The sequence below is a fragment of the Cricetulus griseus genome, chromosome 6, assembly GCF_003668045.3.
Source record: "Cricetulus griseus strain 17A/GY chromosome 6, alternate assembly CriGri-PICRH-1.0, whole genome shotgun sequence".
Lineage (NCBI taxonomy): Eukaryota > Metazoa > Chordata > Mammalia > Rodentia > Cricetidae > Cricetulus > Cricetulus griseus.
The window spans coordinates 104,516,852-104,536,812 of NC_048599.1; the positions used below are offsets into that span (position 1 = coordinate 104,516,852).

The following is a 19,961-nucleotide window of genomic DNA, read 5'->3' on the forward strand; positions in this document are numbered from 1 at the left end:
ATATATACTGTTATGAGAATTCTCTTTGCAGAAGTTACATAATTTCTTTTCCAAAGGACTGTATCAACAGTAAACTGAAGACAATTTAGAAAAAGCAGTTTTTGGAGAACAACTCTTTCTATTGTTCCAATAAATTTACATATCATGGGTCTGAGATTCAAGAGAACTGACAGGGAAATGATACGTTCCTAGTCCATTTGTCACTAGCCTAGAAAATCAAACTTTAATACATGAAGTACAAATCTGGAGTGATTCCTCCTCCCTCAGATGATGTGACACTTAGCATCATTCTTTTAAAAATTAAGCATGCTGAGAATAGTGGCACATGCCTTTAGTCTCAGTACTCGGGAGGCAGAGGCAAGTGGGTCTTCATGAGTTCAGGGCCAGCCTGGTCTACAGAGTGAATTCCAGGGCTACATAGTGAAACGCTGTCTTGAAAAAACAAAACAAAATTTAAGTATGATTGTGTGCACATCTGATTTTTTTGGTTGTGTGTTTATGTGTACATGCTGGAGAGAGAGAGAGAGGACATGAAAGCAAGTACTCATGTTCCATACTGCACAAGTGGGACAGAAAAAATTCTGTGGAGTAAATTTTCTCCTCATACATTTGCATTTGTTTCAGGGATTGAATTCAGGTCCTGAAACTTCTGTGGCAGGACCTTTACCCAACAAGAAATCTCACTAGCCCCTAATATGATTGTTTTTAAAAAGTAGTTGATACACACACAACCTAGAAATTTAGAATAATTTCACTCTGAAGAAAATCACAAAGTTCTATATATAAAACCATAAAAAGCTGAACTTACTAATCTTGAACCGTTAATAGAAACGATAAAGTCAAAGAAAGGCTCCAGTCCAGCTCTGTGTCCTGGGGAATTCTCCTGTACCTGTAAAAAGAACACTTGAAATGAAAAACAGAGGTAGGGGAAGAGGGTACAGAATGGGAGGAGCCTGCCCCCAGATTAGCAGATGACATGTCAATCACCACAAAGACGCACATTTCGGCATTTATTCCCTGGGCACCACTCACTTCAACACTAACAGAGGAACAGTGCCAGCACAGCCTGCTAGCCTCGAAGAGGAAGGGGAAAGGAGGTACACACAGGCCTCTCTAATGACAAACCTAGCAGATTCAGGACTAGAATGGAGAGAGGAACTCTAAATGGGAAGATCTGAGGTGGATTAAAACTAACTATCAAATTTTATAAATTCATAGTACACTGACAACAAGCAATAGAAATACAACCAATAAACACCAAAGTGAATACAGTTAACTTTGCATTCGATTTTCCAAAATGTGTTTGTGTGTAACTTTGTTGTTTTAGACAAGATCTTACTCTGTAGACAAGAGAGGCCTGCCTGTGCGGGGACTAAAGGTGTGAGCATCACACCTGGCAGTAAGAGCAATTTTTATTCTGTTTGAGGTTATAACACTATCACAACTACCCTAAAAATGAAGTTTACACTAATATTTGTAGGCTGATTTTCTGCAATAGACTATATAGCCCTTTTCTGGGTTTTTTGAAAGAGGGTCTTATGCTGTACTCCAGGCTGGTCTGGAACTGCCAGCTATCTTCCTGCCTTAGCCCCCTGAGTTCTAGAGTTACAGCTATGAGCCAGCATACCTAGCTTTAGACCACACGGTTCTAAGAGAATTCTGAGGCTATGAAAATGACAGATCATACATATATGCACATTAAGGTGTAGATATTCTCACAGGGACACATGATTTTAATACTTTGAAAATGGAGTCAAGATCATTCCTAGAATGCACTTCACTTAACGCCAGTATCATTCAAAGTTATACTTTTACTTCTTGGGTCAATATTTCTTTTCTATTTAATATCTGTTGTAGAATATTATTTTAAGATTTGTTACATTTATTTATACTATGAAACATTTGTTTAACGATGCAAAGGTGTGCTGCATTTGTTTAACTCTGTGAAGCTGTGTTACTCTGCCTGTCTAAAATACCTGATTGGTCTAATAAAGAACTGAATGGCCAATAACAAGGCAGAAGAAAGGCTAGGCCAGGCTGGCAAGCAGAGACAATAAATAGGAAGAAAAATCTGGGACGGTCAAGGAGCAAGGAGAGAGGATGACATCAGGGTCCAGTCACCCCGCTACACAACCAGCAACAGAGTAAGAAAGGAAGGTATACAGAAACAGAGACAGATAAAAGTTCAGAGGCAAAAGGTAGATGGGATAATTTAAGAAAAGCTGGCAAGAAACAATCCAATCTAAGGCTGGGCATTCATAACTGAGACTAAGCCTCCATGTGATTTATTTGGGAGCTGGGTGGCAGGCCCCCAAAGAGTAAAGAGCCAAAGAGTAAACAAACAAAAAGCCAAAAATTCCAACCAACAACAAATATCATTAGCCCTAAACAACAACAACAAAATGGGCATTTTTCTTTTGCTCAGTAAGTAATGTTCCATAATGTTCCAAATAGAGAAGGGTCAGTGTTTACTGTATTTAAAACTTTATTTCTGCTTTATTATGTTTCCCTGTAACTTTGGGATCCAGCTGAGGGCACGTCAGAGGGGCATACGCATGGAAATGGAAAGTGGGCTGCCTAAGATGTCAGCTTCTTGTTCACAAAAGACAGTGAGAGGAGAGGGCGGGAGGGCAGGAGGAGTGGGTATCTAAATAGGACTAACAGAGAAAGGGGAGGCCCAGAGGCAGGGTACAACACCCAACCCAGAGGCTCGTTAGTGGACTGGAAGCTCCCAGCTCATCTCATCCTGAAGAGAGATGCTGGCAAAAGAGCTGTTATTTTCACTTTCTTCACGGATGGGTCTTCTGCCTTTCCTAGATATTTAATTCTTTGTCCATTTCAGTGATCCCCCATTACAAGTCCTTTTTATAAAAATGTTACATATTAAAGGAAATAATTATTTAAAGATAATAGTTTTAGTAAAAAAAAATCAGCATCAAAGGGTCTCATTACTCAGTTATTTCTTGACAAGATTATTTTGAGTGGTTGGGGTGGCACAGTGGTGCACATTAGACCTAGCCCTGAGGAGGCAGAGGCAGACAGATCTCTTGAGTGTGAGCCTAACCTGGTCTACACATCAAGTTCTAGGCCAGCTGAGACTACTAGTGAGTGTGTCTCAAAAAATAAAATGCTATTTTGTTTTTATTTACATTTGTATATATGTATCTGTGTATGACATGCACATGAATACAGGCACCTGTAGAAGCCAGAAGGCATCAGATCCCCTGAAGCTGGAGTTAGAGGAGTTGTGAGCTGCATGTGGGTGCCAGGAACTGAACTGGGTCCTCTGTGAGAATAGACTGTGCTCTAAGCCACTGAGCCATCTCTATCCCCAAGGGTGTTAGTGTTAAAACAAAACAAAACAAAACAAAACAGAATATATTCCGCAATTTCCTCATGGCTAGTTTTCTTGAATGGAAACTTTCCCACTTTATGTATTACCAAAACATTTAAAAGTCAAAATATCAGATAGACTTCTCAACTGCAAGTCTAGAAGGCAGACGGGGACTTTCTGGAGCATGTGGCACAGCTTGCAGTGTCGGCACTCAGGGAGCCAAGGAAGAAAACTGTTAGGCTGAGGCCGCGATGGGCTGGCTACACAGCAGAGAGACCCTGTCTCAACAGAAATCAGACCAAGCAAATCAAGTTATAGTGGGGGGTGGGGTGGGGTGAAGTCACAATTATTAGTCATGAGCCCCCACCACAAGTGGCTACCAATTAGATGTGAAATGCCCCAGGTATGAAAAAGAGATAAACCATCCCTCAGAATGAATTTTCTCTACTAACTGGGTCCATGTATAATTGGACTGTCTAAATATGAATTATCTAAACATAGCTTCTAAATTGCCTCTGATAGCACTTTATCTAGAATTCAACTAGTTTACAGATCAGTTTTGGACTTTTTCCCTGAAAACTTTATCTTTCAGTCAAAAAGAGTCAGTGACAGCACTTTTGCAATCTCATCAACTTCCAAAGGTTACCCCACACTGATTCCTAGCATGCTGTTCCCGCCCGCCCTCGAAGTGTAAAGTTTAAAGTATTTGTTTGAAATGGAAAGCTTCCAATATCATCAGAAGTATTCTTCCTGCAACTCAAAAAAGATCCAATAGCTTAGTCTGAATTCTAAAAGAAATAAACAACCCTTTCTATTTTTCCATTTCATTTGCAACAAACACTGATTTCCTCTGTTTTTAATGGACCTTGAAATTAATTTCTTTCTCAAATTTATTATACACCATTAGAGCCCAGCACAAATTAGGGCAAGTAGATATCTTAATTATTGCTAGGACACCAGCAGAGGGAGCTCTGGAGATCCGTCTTGGTTAGTGCCCATTTGTCATAGCCCGAAAAATAAGGCCGGCAAGGCTGTGAAGGTGGTATCAGAGCTGCATGGGTAGGTGCCTTGAGCACTATTAGCCACTGACAAGAGTGTCCTCAGCTCATCCCCCAACATCAAGACCATTTCAGTACTTTCTGCCCCTTGTAAGGCCTTGACTGCTCATTTATCTTCTGTTTCTTTCAAACCCATCTTAATTGAAACAAAACAAAAACCATGTGCCTGATTCCATGGACCATTCGACACCTATTGCAAGCAAAATATCATACTCCAGTAATTTAAGAAAAATGGATTAAATTTGAAATTTAAATATATTACCATAATTTAAGAGAAATTGGTTAAATTTGAAATCTAAGATTTTTTTTTCTTGATTTTAGTTTGTTTTTGTTTTGCTTTTCGAGACAGGGCTTCTCTGTGTAGCCCTGGCTGTTCTGGAACTTACTTTGTAGACGAGGCTGGCCTCGAACTCACAGAGATCCACCTGCTTCTGTCTCCCATGTTCCGGGATTAAAGGTGTGCCACTACTGCCTGGAAAAATCTAAGATTTTTAAGAATGTGTAATGAAAAGGTAAGAGTTTTAAAGCTGACTGAGACAGTTGTTGGTGTTTCGTTTGTTTTGAGATGGGGTCTCACTGTGCAGCTTGGCTGACACCAGTGCCAGGATTAGGGATGTGCCCTACTATGCACAGCTAGGACTGACATAGTTTTAAGGCACAGATTTGTCCATTAATGCTGGTGTTTCCTCTCTGGGACTCTGTCCTCTTACCTGCAAGCAAAGGACATGTTGTCTACTTAAGGAAAACACTGTAGGGCTGCACTGAGGTTATGCTGGCCAAACCCTCTGGGTAGGCTCTAACCCATAACAGAAGCCGTCCAGACACGAAGCTTGTCTTCCGACCAATAGTTACCTGGCAAACTTTGCAGCCCACTAACTAGTACCTGGATACTAGTTACTCCTTCAACTGTGGATTAAGTACCTGCTATTCTTTAAACAAATAATAGACTTGTAAAGTGCTAGCTGGGATACTCATTTAATAAGGCTGTCTCTCAAAAATTAAGTTCAGATGGATGGTAGATCAAAGGTCAAAAGAAAAACAATGAAGCTCACAGGGAAAAGCAAAGGAGAATATCTGAGGTCTTCCAGAGTGCAGACTTCCAAAAATGTACATAAGAAGCAGTGTTCATCAACATAAGAAGTGACATATTTCATACAACTGGAGCACCTGCTCCTCAGAAGATGAGCACATAGAGAAACCACAGCAGACACTCAACAGAGTCTGCATCCTGGACAAACCCCCGACCAATCTTAACAAAGGACAGTAAGGACGGGGGAAGGGAGCATAGCTCAGCCGGTGAAAATTATATCTCAATAAAGATGCTTTTAAAAAGGCAGCGAATGGAGAAATGGATAAATAACTTTAGCTGATACTAAACACAAGAGACTCAATATGAAATGACTTAACCTTAGTGATCAAGGAAACACAGCATCATTACACATCTATCAGAATGCCCCAAACAAAAAAGATGTAGACCACTGAGGGTAAACATTCAGAAAGCTCAACCACTGCCAGTAGGGCTCTAAATAGCAACTTGGAAGTATCTATCTATTGAAAACTTGTACATCTTTTGACCCAATATTCCACTCTTAAAGTGTGTTCCCGAAGAAATAGGTATGCAAATGTTCTCCAAAAGGCACAGAATAATGTCCACAGCAGTGTTATTTGCCATAGTCCCAAAGTGAAGGTTATGCAAATGCCTATTAACAGCAGATTGGCGGATTAAGAAAATCTGGCATATTTTCAACAGTATTAAGTATAATAATAAAACAAAGGACTACAGTAAACACAACCTGGATAAAAGTAGTATGGGAGGCAAAGAAGACGTACAGAAACGAGTACATAATACATGAAGCTCAAGAATAGGCCAACTAATTGCCATTGCTACAAATCAGTGTGGACAGAATTCACCCTGGGGAGTGGGGGTGGGCAGGATGCAACTGAAGAGGAATGCTGTTCAAGGGTTGTTTGTAAAAATTCACCAAGCTACACTTTTCTCTCATCTTCTGATCTTATATTAAAGTTTTCCAAACTTACCCTGAATCAACCAACCAATATCCCTCCCTGCATGCAGACTTCATTTTTTGTTTTACCAATTCCCTCTCAATAAAGCATCTGTATTCAGTACTTTTCTCCTCACTGTGACCCAACACACGACATGAGGTAGTAGCTCAGAGTAGTTTTGATTTGCATTTTTCTGATGGTTAGGTATATTGATATAGATTCATGTGCGGGTGTGCGTGTGCGTGTGCGTGTGTGTGTCTGTGTGTGTGCGTGTGTGTGTCTCTCTCTCTGTGTGTGTGTGTGTGTGTGTGTGTGTGTGTACACCACGCTCATACCTGACGAGGTCAGAGGGCAACTGAGGTCTTTCCTAGGCACTTTCTGCCTTTCTGAGACAGGATCTCTCACTGACTCATCAAGTAGGCTACACTGGCTAGCCAGATACTCTCAGGATTCCGCCTGCCTCAGCCTCTCCAGTGCTTGGATTACAAGCATGCCACCACACCTAGCCTCTTTCAGTGTGGGTGGTGAGGATTAAACTTAGGTTCTGGTGCTTGACAACCACCTTGCTGAGCTATCTTTCCAGCTTAATTGTACCATAGATTCTTTTTCATAAAGTCTCTTTGAATGACTGTACCATTATGACCCGTCTCTCAATTTAAGCCCAGAATTCTCACTTTTGTACTGACTTAAAAGCAACAGAGATAGTAAACAAGACAAGAAAACACTTGAGTGTGGTGGGCCCACCTATAAGTCCAGTTCTCAGGAGGCTGATGCAGGGGGATTACCACAAGTATGAGGCTAGCCTAGGCTATACAGTGAGTTCCAACATGGGCTAAAAAGTGAGGCCCTGACTCAAAAATCAAAACTAAAAAAAACCTAGAAAATAAATTCCATGAATGTGACCCCTGGAGGATTCACTTCAACTGCACACATAAACCCTATACTACATGTGTCTGCTTACATGATCACAACAATGGAACATAGCAAAATGAAACCTAAATGCTCCGTGGTTACAAAAGACAATAACATATAATAATGATTCTGCAATAGGCTAAAAGATGTTAGGTCTCATTCACCAACAAATTCTCCTCTTGTGTTCTTCCAAATAATTCAAAGGGCATGTATTGACATGGTCCTATGATGTAATGAATAACATGCAAAGCAATTTTAAGTGAATTACTTATTAAGCTGCAATAGTATGCCTGTAGTTCAAACTACACAGTAGGCTGAGACTTTAGCTCACAAGTTCCAACACAAACAGACGCCTCTGAAGCAAACAAACCCCCAATTCTGATTTTCAAAAAGAACTGGCATTAAAATGGGAAAAAAAAAAAAACACAAAAAAACCCTGCCATTACATATATCAGCTCTCTAGAAAAGATCTGGGTTTGGGGAGCAAATATTACCCAAATCCTCAGCTCAAATACTGGTTTAGATGTTTTTCTTGGGGAAGGAAAGCTTGCTTTGTGTTTGGGCAAGTCAGATTAACCTCTCTGTGCTTTCTCTAGCTGTGAAGAGAGGCAGCCATCCTGATGGTCTGTGAGGCTGAAACGCATAAAGAACACCAAATGCAGGACACTGTTCCCACCTGGGCTCTTAGGACCTTTAATGAATGTATGGAGTCATAGTGGGGCAAAGACAATGGTGCTCACCTGAGTTCCAACAGACACTTTCTTCAAAAACAAAAATTCTTTAAAAGTAACAAATATCATATATGTATATGTGCTTTAGGGACAGGAATTAACTTGAGCCAAACTAAGGGGCTTTCCCCCCACCCCCCAAGATTTATAATATTCACCTTCAAATATTTTCATGTCTATAGTGTGATTTGGGGCTGAGTGACAAAGGTGGATGGGCACAGCTGTAGTGTCCTTTCAAACAAACAGGCAGTCTGGAGAGGTTCACAGGACACCTGAGCAAACAGCAAGGGGCTAGAATCCAGTTCCCAAGTGTGGTCTTGGGTGTTCTACCACAATGGTCCTCAATGTATTCGTGTCCATTAGGTGAAGTGGTTCCCTATTTCTGGAAATACGTTTTGATGATCTCAAAAGGTGTGTGTATAGGGAAGGGAAGGACAAAAAGAAACCCCAGCACCATTCCTTTTCATGTATTTGCAATGTCAACAAGTCAGTATACAGTCTCCCAGTAACCACTCTGATCTTGAATGTGTCTTTTAAAGAAGAGATTACTAGATAAACACACTTCCTGCAATATGCACTTAGATTCCAAAGTACACACCGCATGTCATATGTATTTACCAGTTCACATTTTTTAATCAGTAAATCAAAAGAATATAGTCCTTTCAATGGGATATTAAAGACAGTAAAATACGTGCAGTGGTGTCAGCAGCACCATCGGAGCAGCAAGCTGGTCTGGCCCAGGAGGCGGTGGGACCAGCACCACACAGACTCCTTACCTAAGCCACAGGCAATGGAGAACAAGAGGTTTGGCCCTTGAGGAGCTCAGCAGGCCAGACTTACTAGATCAAGACTTCTGACAGTTTATGTTCTTTGATACAATGTTTAAAAGTGTCCTAAGGTCCATGTACTGTGCTCCTGTGGCTTTAGTAAGCTGAAAGCATCTGCTTCCTGCATTTGAAGGTAATTTCAAAGAATGTTTATGAGTTAAAAAGCTTCTTGGTGTTAAACTGAAGGGATCAATGGGGAGGGAGGCAGAATCTGCAGGTGGTACTTGCTTATAAAGTATTCTAATTACTTTTGGGAAAAAAACATTAAATAGCCCAGCTGTTTGTGTGTCAAAAAAAAAGTATTTCCCTGGTAGCAGGCTTCTCTTCATCAGTTAGTGAGGAGACACTGAAACAGGCCAGCTCCACTTGAGAGCAGACATGGTCCAGGTGTGCAGTTTTCTACAGGACTAACTCCATTTGCACCACTTTGCACTATGAAGCCAGCACCTAAGTGCTGTGAAGTCTGCAGCAAATGCCTTGAATTAGGTCTCCGATTACAAGGGGGTTGCAAAGCATCTCAATAGCCCATCAGTCAATATGCCCAGGAAGAGTAACATAACAGCTTCCATGTCTCCAGACTGATGTGAGCACTGGCTCCAGAATGCCCTGGGAGAGTCCCTTCTCAAAGAGTGTTAAGTACAGGCCAGAATTGCTTAATTTGTAATGGCCACATCTTAGAGACCACTCCAACGATGTGACTTTTGAAACTGGTTTTGTTGGACTCACTGGATAACAAATGTCAAATTGAAGCAAGGGTCTGGCACACATCAACTGAGGGAAGTAACCTACAGTAATTTCTAGCAAAATCTACAAGCCCTGACAGATACATTTTCTGCCTTGCTTTAGGATTCAAGGATGGGAATAAATAAATAAATAAAAGTGATACATAGCTCTAACCTATTGTTTGAAACTAAAAATAACATCTTGAGCGCACGCACTCGAGAGTGTGTGTGTGTGTGTGTGTGTGTGTGTGTGTGTGTGTGTGTGTGTGTGTGTGAAAGGTATAGGACAATTTGTGGAAGCCAGTTCTTCCCCCTCCACCACATGTGTCACAGGGTTCAATCAGGCTGTCAGGCTCAAGCCATCTCAGTAGCCCCTGATCCACCTTTTAAGGGAAGCAGAAATGCTATTTTTTAAAGGCTTTGAGACAAGTTTGGAAATCTTCCCTTATCAGTCAAATCTTTTTAAAGATAGCTTCTTCTGGATTAGGTGGATGGGTCAATAGATAAAAGCGCTGGCTGTACAAAGCATGAGTGCCTGAGTTCAGATCCCCAGTACCCCAGTTAAAAAGCTGCGTGTGGTCTGCAATTTCAGTGCTGAGAGGCAGAAAGCTGAAGGACCCTGGGACTTGCTGGCCAGCCAATCTAGCCAATCAGTGAGCCTCAGGTTCAGTAAGAGATGCCACCTCCCAACTAAACTGAAGAGTAATGAGGATGTCACCCCCTATGGTCTTCATAGGCACACATGTGCACAGGGACACTCTACACTCTGCTGCCCCCCAATATGATCTTGCTGTGTAACACCAAACTGGCCTTGACCTCCTGAGCCTCTTACCTTATCCTCCCAAGTACTGGGCTTAGAGGTATGCACCACTGGGCCTAGCCTGGAACTCAACTTGCTATGTGGACCAGGCTGAACTTAAACTCAGAGATCTGCCTGCCTCTGTTAACAGAGAGCTGGGAATAAAGGCATGCACTACCACAAAGTTCACTTTTAAAAATCTGTCAAATTTAGTTACACTTTGTGTGCTTGAGCACGTGGGCCCATGGGCACCATGGTACACATGTCGTAGTTTGAGGACAACTTTCGGGAGTCAGTTCTCCTTTTCCACCATCTGGGTCCTAGAACCTGAACTCAGGTTTGTCAAGTCGGGTAGCAAGGGTTTTCACTCACTTAACCATCAGGCCAACCGAAAGAATCTACTTTTCTGTTTAGCTGTGTGTATGTGGTGTGGGAGTGGTATGTGCATGTGCCTGCACAGGCCAGAGGTGTAACTCCCACAATTCAGTGATAGGCAGCTGTGAACCGCCCATTTGGGAACTGCAAACGGAACCTGGGTCCTCTGCAAGAGCGTTACTGACCTTAACCACTCAGCCATCTCTCTGGCCCAGGTATCCACCTTGAAAATGTAACCTTTTGAAACTATTCAGGTGTTTGAAAACTTTTCCTTCAAAGCACAGCTTTCTAATTAATGCTTAAGCTTCACTGTATTTACCAAGAAACAAAGTTGCTGAATATTTAGGCTAGAAGACTAACATATCTTTATTTGTTTCTTCTTGTTTTCTGAACAGGGTCTCATTCTGAAACTAAGCTTGGCCTAGAACTCATTATGCACTCAAGCTTGGTCTTGAACTTTTGGCAATCCTGCCTTACCGGTGCTGGATTATGGGTGTGACTGACCACGCCCTGCTCTAATATATATTTTGCCCACACTCAACTTGATTATGCCAAATCATTTAAAAAAACTTTGTGACACATGGATAGGGGACTGAGTAAACCACAGGAAAATAAAAGACAACGACAAATATTCTAGCAGTATTTACCTTTAGACATTACAATTATAGGTAACTTTCTTTTATCTTGAAACTTGCTTAAACGTTCTCTAAAGAACAGATAATCAGAAACACAGCAACTTAGTAAAATGGAGGTTAGTATTTATAGGACATTAGAATTCTGCAATTTTGGGAATATATATTTTAAGTAAAACAAAAGGTTCCCAGCACATCCTTTTAAGAATAAAAGACCAGCAAACTCAATGCTCAACACCAGGAGGTGCTAGTTATCCACATGTTCCTATGAAGCTCAGGTCAATGATGCTCACTGCTCAGTTAAGGAACATCACAGTATGTATCATATGCTTTCAGTGGTTACACAAAGAAGCAAAAACCTGAGAAAAACAGACCAAGTGTGCAAAGAGATGCTTTTGTATGCATTAAACACACTGAATGGCCACATGAGAAACTCCAGAGTGGTTAGTCACCTCTGGAGTGGGGGTGATGAACTGAATATATAATGAATGGGATCATAACTGCACTGAACCATGCAGGAAGACAGAAGAAATACACAATACCTAAAAGAACAGACAGAAGACGGAAACCCATAATACCTAAAAAGAAAAGTATTCTGCTTAAAGGAATTGCTGGATCCTTCAGATTGTCCTCTGTAGATTTATAACCAAGAACTGAACAGTAAGTACTGAAAATAATCTTTCAATGGAAAGTTTACTTTATCGATTATGAGGAGTCCTGAAAGAATAGACAGACAGCAGCAGATGCAGGCATCAGAACAAGAAATAATGTTTCTATCATTAGGAAATTGTTTTTATCGACAGGGAATTGGTTATCAAAGAAAATGAAATTACATCAGTTTAGAACTCATCAAACATTGGTGAGTTTATCCCGAGATTTCCCTGTCACAGACAGATTGGTTCCCAAGTTCAGCATCCTGTAGAGGAATGCACCACCATGCATTTAGGCAAGTAACAGATGGAAGGAAGGAAACAGCTCGTTTCTCTGAAAATACAGGTAAGGAAATGAGTGACAGAATTAGGGGAAGAAGGGGCTAAGAATTTAGAAACATTTGCTTCATGACACAATAACTAAATTCCCTTTGATAAAAACACTCTGAAGAATTATTTCAAATTTTGCAGCATTTGTGCTCCAGATGCTGGTAACTGAGGCTCCCCCAATACTTCTAATACTCAAGGAGGAGAGAACACCACACCTCTACTACTGACTCTGTATGCACAGATCCTCTGCAGCGTACTTGTAAAGAAAATATACTTCTGGGCAGTAGGGGCACACACCTTTGATGCCAGCACTGGGAAGGCAGAGGCAGGTGGATCTCTGTGAGTCTATAGAGCGAGTTCCAAGACAGCCAAGGCTACACAGAAAAATTCTTTCTTAACATCAACAAAAACCCCAACCAACCAACCAACCAACCACAAAACCAAAAACAAAAAAGAAAGTCTTTTTGGGCTGGAGAGATGGTTCAGACGTTAAGAACAGTGGTTGCTCTTCCAGAGGGCTTGAGTTCAATTCCCAGCACTCTAACTCCAGTTGCAGAGACACCCTCACATGGGCATACATGCGGACAAAACTCCAAGGCACACAAAATAAATATTTATAAGAAAACATATTTCAACAGTCTTGCATAGGAATGAAGCCATTAAACTGGAGTTCTGTTGATGTGAAGGTCTGTCTTTTAAGACCCTAAAGACTTTTTTTTCCCTACTCATTAACACTAATGTGTCTTTCTGGGTTTCCCCAAGTGTTTATTATTATAAAAATACCACGGATCCCCAAGGGTTCACGATCACAGTCAGCCACTCTGAGAATTAGCTAGTAACACGATAATATACCTCACAGCAGACAACTCAAAATCAGACGAGAATAAAAAAGCACCGCCATTAATTTCCCTTCGAGTCTGGGATGGAGCAGTTCTCTATTTTCCCTATCAGTACAGCACGTAGGAATGTGGTTAGTTGAAGGGAACAGGAAAGTAATATGGCTTATGTACAAACAAACTACTAAGAGCTGGGCTGCAAGATGCTCTTTTTGAGTGGACTGGAGAGGCAGCTATACACAACAATCAGAAAGGTGGCCCATCACAGCCCTAGCATTCAGATATTTCTGTTACTTTAGAATGTTATCTTAGAATATGGGACTCAGGGCAGAAAATGAAGGTAGTAAACACACCCTCGGGGAAGATTGTCTTGCCCGAGAAGCTGGCATCTTTTGACACTATGTTGTCCCTCAATGGAGCTGCAGACTGAGGCCACTCTGTTCACGTTACCACTCACACAGGTGTCACCGTATTCCTGGTTCCATGACCATTCAGAGGAGGGTGTGTCTTTGCACCCTGGGGTCTGGCGCTGCGTTCTCCTATCAACCCTGGCTATTTTGGAAACAGTCCTCCCCATTACTTTTTACTACAGCGACCTAAAGCTTTATCTCTCTGATTATTTCATCTTAGAAAGAAGAACGGAAATCGCTCTCCTCCAGGAAATGCAGAAGAGATCTGGAAGGGTCAGGAGCGACCCGGAACGGAAAAGTCTATCAAAAAATCAAGTAAATTCAAGTCTGGTGGGAGGCCATTCGTCTTGTCTTGCCCAGGTGGCCTTTCCACGCATCCAGGGGGCGCCGAGGTGAATCGACACCTGCGGTGACATCCCCGGCGCCTCGGTCACTCTCCCCGGGAACCCAGCTACCGGCTCCGGTCCCTTCTGGAAGCGGTGCCCCCTGCCCTTCCCAACTCTGAGGCTCAGATCAGGACGCGGCGAGGCCGTGCGGAGGGCCGGGAGCCAGGTGGCGGGTCCCGGGTCGCGTCGCCCGCAGCCGCGCCCAGGACGCTCCGCGGACTCGGGCCTGGCCGTCCCGGCGTCCCCAGGGCCTCCGACCCCGCAGCCCTTACCCTCAGGACGTGGTAGCCCTCCGTGCCGCCGCCTGGGATCTCGACGCTCTGCGAGGAGCCCATGGCGGCGGGCGATCCGTACGGCCCGGCCGGCTCAGCGCTGCTCCGCCTCGCGCACCGCCCGCTCCGCGACTCCGCGTAGCACTTGGGACGTGGCACTCGCAGCCGCCCGAGCCGGGCCGCACAGCCCGCCGGGAGATCGTCTCCGGGCAGCCACGGCCGCTGCGACGCCGCAGACAGCGCCCCCTTCCGGGAGCCGGCGGGAACTAGAGCCGGCGGGCAGCAGAGGGGAGGAACCTGGCAGGGCGCGCAAGACAGCGGAAATACGGCTCCGAGCGCGACGCCTGGCTATGGGGCCCCGGAGTGGACAAGACTCATCCAGGGCGATTCTACGGTCCCGGAAGAAAAGTTGCTTGGTTGCAGCTCCTCCTGGTGGCCAGAGGCAGAAAAAGGGAGGGAGCAAATGCCAAGCACGTTGGACGCTCGGTTTGTTTTTAGGTGTTGTTTAGTAAGATTATATACCTAATAGTTCGCAGTGGCTTTCTGGGGTTGGAATATCAGGTCCTTTCAATTCAATTTTAAAAAGAATAATGTTCCCTGAAATAACAGCTGTCCCAAATTTTGCTGTTGTTTTTCTCCTCTTCCTGATCGGACGTAGTCCCTAAACCAGAGCGGGAAGCAAGGTTGCATTTCCTTGGGATTTTGCCTCTTGCCCTTTGATACCCCCCCCCCCGCACTCTTTTTAAGTAGCTAAGTTTGATCCACACATATCTCACAGAACCTGTTTTTTCCTTCCCCCCTTTTAAGTGCTCCTCCGGACACTGCTCCTCCCACCCCTAGATACTGTGGTCAGTTTGACTGTCGGTAATCCAAGTGTCAACTGTCTTTGGCGTCGAACTACTATTAAGGGTAAAGTATTCTAGTCCCACATGTTTTTTTAATAGCTACCCACACACACCCTTCAGTTAGGTTGTCCATTTTAAAACCTGGAGGAGCAAATGAATGGCATCCTAAAAAACCATGGAAATACAGTACGTGGACCTTGCTTCCACACAGCTGGCCAATTCTCCATGTGGAATCAGAACCGTATGAAAAGAACATATTAGAAGAGATATCATAGACGTAACTAGGAAATATAAAGATGAGCTTTAATTGGGATCTTGTTATAGTTTGGATCCGGATTGTCGCCCCAAAGGCTTAAGTGCTAAAGACTTGGTCACTAGCCTGTGGAGGCGCAGGACCTTTAAGAGGTGGGGCCAGGTGGAAGTAAGTTGGGGCCTGTCCTTAGAGTAGACAGTAGGACTCTGCCCCTCCCTTTTTCTTTTTAGTCACAGTTGCCCTGAGGAGGGAACCCCTTTGCCTTTTACTATAATGCACTATTTTGCCATAGACCCCAAAATAATGGAACCAATAACTATGAACTGAAACCGCAAGCCAAATAAATATTTCTCCCTTTAGGTTAATTATCTTAGGTGAATTGTTACTGTTATAGAAAACTAACACAAGGCCAATCTGAAAAAATTCCTACAGGGTGGAGAGGTAGCTTAGGGGTTAAAGTGCTTGCTGCTACATCATGAATATGGGAGTTCAGATCCCAGCACCTGCATCAGGCTGTCCACAATAGAGTAACTTTAGCTCCAAGAAGTCTGGCACCCTCTTCTGACCTCCATATAAAGATAAGGCCGGGTGTTTATAAGTAATAATAAGACTCTGTGTGTGATTTATTTGGGAGCTGGGGGGGCGAGCTATCCCAATGAGCCTACAACAAAGAATAAAAAACAACTAACAACAGAGTTGATGTGTGTGTGTAATACTATATATATATATATATATATATATATATATATGTATATATAGAGAGAATTTGGATATATATTCATATATATTTGGATATATATGGAGACTGTCTGAATACTATATATGTAAATAGAGAGAATTTAGATATAGTCATATATATTTGATGTATATTTGGATATATATTAGTTTGAATGTAATTGGCCCCCATAATCTCATAGAGGAGTGGCACTACTAGGAGGTGTGGCTTTGTGGAGTGGATATGGCCTTGTTGGAGGAAGTGTCACTGCGGGATGGGCATTGAGGTTTCCTATGCCTTGCAAGTTGTAGGACTCCCAACTAATCCTACAGCACCACATCTGCCTTCAGGCCACTGTGATTCCCACCATGATGATAATTGACTGAACCTCTGAAACTAATCGAGCCCCCTCAATGAAATGTTTTCCTTATGCGTTGCCATGGTCATGGTGTTCCTTGACAGCAATAAAAATCCTAACTAAGCCAGAAGTCACTACCAGGGACTAGGGTGTTGCTGTGATAGACCTGACCATGTTTCTGTTTGGAGTAATATGGACTTTGGGACTGTGGATTAGAAAAGCATTAAGTGCTGCTAAATAGGCCATACTAGTAGAGGCATGGGAGACAGCAGTGTTGGATGTGATTTAATAAACTGATGCGGGGGAGAAGGGGGTGCAAGAGGGGGGCGGATGCTCAAGAGGTTACAGAGGAGAATTTTAGTGTGTTGCCTAGAGATCATTCTTGTAATATTTTGTGAAGAAAGTGACTGCCTTTGCCCTTGTCTGAAGAGTCTGCCTGAGGCTAAAGTGAAGAATTTTGGATTACTTATATTGGCAGAGGGACATCTCAAAACAACCTAGTATAGACTCTGTTTTGTGGTTACTAGTATTAACTCTTGTGAGTTTCATTTTTTGTACTTGGTAACAAGGAAAGTTGTAACTATAACTATCTAGTCTTCAACCCCCATCAGAGACCCAAGAAGAATAAAATATTACCTGAGTATACAGTAAGTGCAGAGCAAGAAATTTCCAAAACTAAGAAACAACAGAGAAATCTGGCTTCCTGTTGCCCAAAGTCACCCAAAGTTTCTCTGCAATGTTGGGGCATCCATCTTTGGCATATAGTTCTAGAATATCTGACAGACTTTTTTGTGAAGCAGGACATTTTTGAAGAATTGTCCTGTCTTGTCTTTGCAAAGTTTGGCAGTTGCCTTCTTTTGTTTCCTGTTTGAACAATTTGGACAGCATACTGTCAGTCCAGGCAAGTACAGTTTCTTTCCCAGTGGCTAACTTTGCCACATTAACTTCAAACTCCACATAAAGATTCTTTGATGTCCATCAACCTTTTTCTGAAGTAAACTGGTGCTGCAAGGAGCAGATGGGTCTCACTGTCATGAAAGGCCTTATATTATTAAAACATTTTAACTGTAATATTCTATAGGTCTTTGAAGTGTTTGAGGACCATAGGTATATCTAAAACATTTCTCTGTTTGCCCTTAAAAACATACCTAACATGGCTTCAAGTTTGATTGTTATAGATCACTAACTACTAATCTGTCTTTCTTTATTATCCTAAATAGCTTTAAAGGACTAAAACTTTATATTACATTTTAAATGAGCTGCATAGGTACAATACCTTAACCAAGAGTAGATATATATAAATATATATATATATATATATATATATATATCATATATATATAACAAAAATAACTTTAAATTTGTATCAATATACAAAATTCCATACCATTGTAAAATATGAAATAGTGATTGTTCAAAAGTAGACTCAACAATCCACCATTTTATCCCATTGTTTCTATACTATATTCCCCCTTTCCCTTCAGAAAGAGATCCCTGTTCCTTTGTTCCTTTGTTCAGCATTGTTCTGACCATTACCAATAACAACTTATAATCAACCCCCCAAATGATGACAAACATCCATAACCCATCAAATGACCAAAAATCACCCACCCCACCTCTTGGGAATGTGGGTGCTGAGTTCTCCAGACTGCTTCCTGCTATCGGGGAATTATGGCATCTTCAGGGGACCCTGAAAAAGTTGGGATAATGGTTAAGTCCTGGGAAAGCTAGCTGTAATATTTTGTTTAGTCTCTATGTGATGGGAAAATGTAGAGCTTATCTGAAGTCTTGGCTGGATAGTCTGTGAGGCTGGATCATCTCAGCTAGCAGACTTGAAGTTGTTCTGGATGCAGAATTTTGAAGAAACTGCAACAGAGACATTCTGAGTAGCTGGATCACCTGGGCTATTTGTCCTTCTTGGTGCCTGGTCCTTTTTTTATGAAAACATACAAATTTTAAAGCTAACATGTATGGAATGTGTGATGTGCCCAAGTTGGCTAAAGATTATTTTTTGTTCTATGTTTGAGCAGGTAAAAGGCATCTGTAAACTTTATAAGTCTGTTTGGACTGCGTAACCAGTCACAAGGACTCTGTAGCCAATAAGATTTATTGTGTCTCATCAGTCAGAGCTGTTCCCATAGTAGAGGGGTCAGCATATACACCACCTGTTCTATAGTCTTTCTTGATCTCTTTTTCATGACTATAGCCAAGATTTTCAGGAGGTCTCCCCCAGTCAAATTGATATTTATTAATTTTGGAAAGAACCATACTTCTTGTTTCCTATGGAAACAAATGCATAACCTCTCCCACAATGCAACATATTTTCTGACTTCCATTTTGAATTTAAGACATTTCAAAAATATATAGGTTGGTTTAATTTAGCAGTTTCCATAATTCAATGCCTCTTGGAAGTTATTTTTGGTACATTAGCATTTTAAAAATACAAAGTCAACCCAGTACCATACAGGATACAGGCATCTTGTATATTTTCCATTATTACATAGCTTATTTTTTAAATATCACTTTATTCTTCCTTTAAAGACTTTATTATTTTTAAAAATTTATTTTTTTCTTGACCACATGAGCCAAGTCTTAAACCCACCATGTGGCTCTACACTGGTGGCTGGCTCCATCTTACTGGGATCCATGAAAGCCAAGCCTTATGCCTGTTGCAATAGCCAGGAGCAGCATTTATCTGCCACAGCTCTGGGAATTTGCTGAGGGCATTCTGTTTCTTCTTAGCATGCCAGCTGCTCAAATGTTCCCTGTACAGAGCATCTTTGCAAGCTGTAAGGACTGGGTTACTAGGAAGCCATGTCCATTTTTTTTTGGTGTTTTGTCTTTTTTTTTTTTTTTAGTTTTCTCAGGCCCTATGTGGAAATATGTGCCTATAGGTTGGGAGCCATATGTAATCAGACTTTCTTTTCTGCCACCAGCCCCAAGCAACTACACAGAGACTTATTAATTATGAAATCTTGGTCTTAGTGTAGGCTTGTTTTTAACTAGATCTTATAACTTAAATTAGCCCGTATTTTTTATTAATCTATGTTCCACCATGTGGCTTTTACCTCTATCCCATTCTGTGTGTCTGACACATTCTACATCTGGCTGCTTCTCTGCCTCTCTTCTTCCCAGAGTCCTCTGTGTGCCTAGAAGTCCCACCTATACCTCTTGCCTAGCTATTGGCCATTTGGCTCTCTATTAAGCCAATCAGAGAAATATATCTTCACACAGTGTACAAATATCCCACAACAAGATCTGAAGTGTTTTGACATCAGACATGAAAATGCAGAGTTTGGAGTATGTCCAGTTGATTTTTGGTCTTGCTTTGGTCCAGTGTTTCCTTGCAATACTCCTTTTCCTATATTTTTGAATGGTAAGATATTTTATGGGCTGTTATATGTTAGGTTTGTTTTTTTATTTTGATTTTGATTTTATAGGGTATTAAAGTTAAGCGATTACATTAATCTCAGAAGAGACTTTGAACTTTGGACTTTAAAACATTGTTGAGACTG

At 41.8% G+C, this 19,961-nt stretch overlaps 1 protein-coding gene across 1 annotated transcript in view; it reads right to left on the reverse strand.

Moving 5' to 3' along the window:
* The window catches only part of Gorasp2 (golgi reassembly stacking protein 2), a 29,616-nt gene extending 15,147 nt beyond the window's left edge, over positions 1 to 14,469 (reverse strand). Inside the window, exons 1-2 of the mRNA XM_027420216.2 lie at positions 14,276 to 14,469; positions 809 to 889 (exon numbers count right to left, since the gene is read on the reverse strand). Of these exons, the coding sequence (XP_027276017.1) occupies positions 809 to 889; positions 14,276 to 14,338 (144 nt within the window). The 5' untranslated portion in view covers positions 14,339 to 14,469. The remainder of the gene's footprint in view (positions 1 to 808; positions 890 to 14,275) is intronic.
* Positions 14,470 to 19,961: the final 5,492 nt, after the last annotated feature.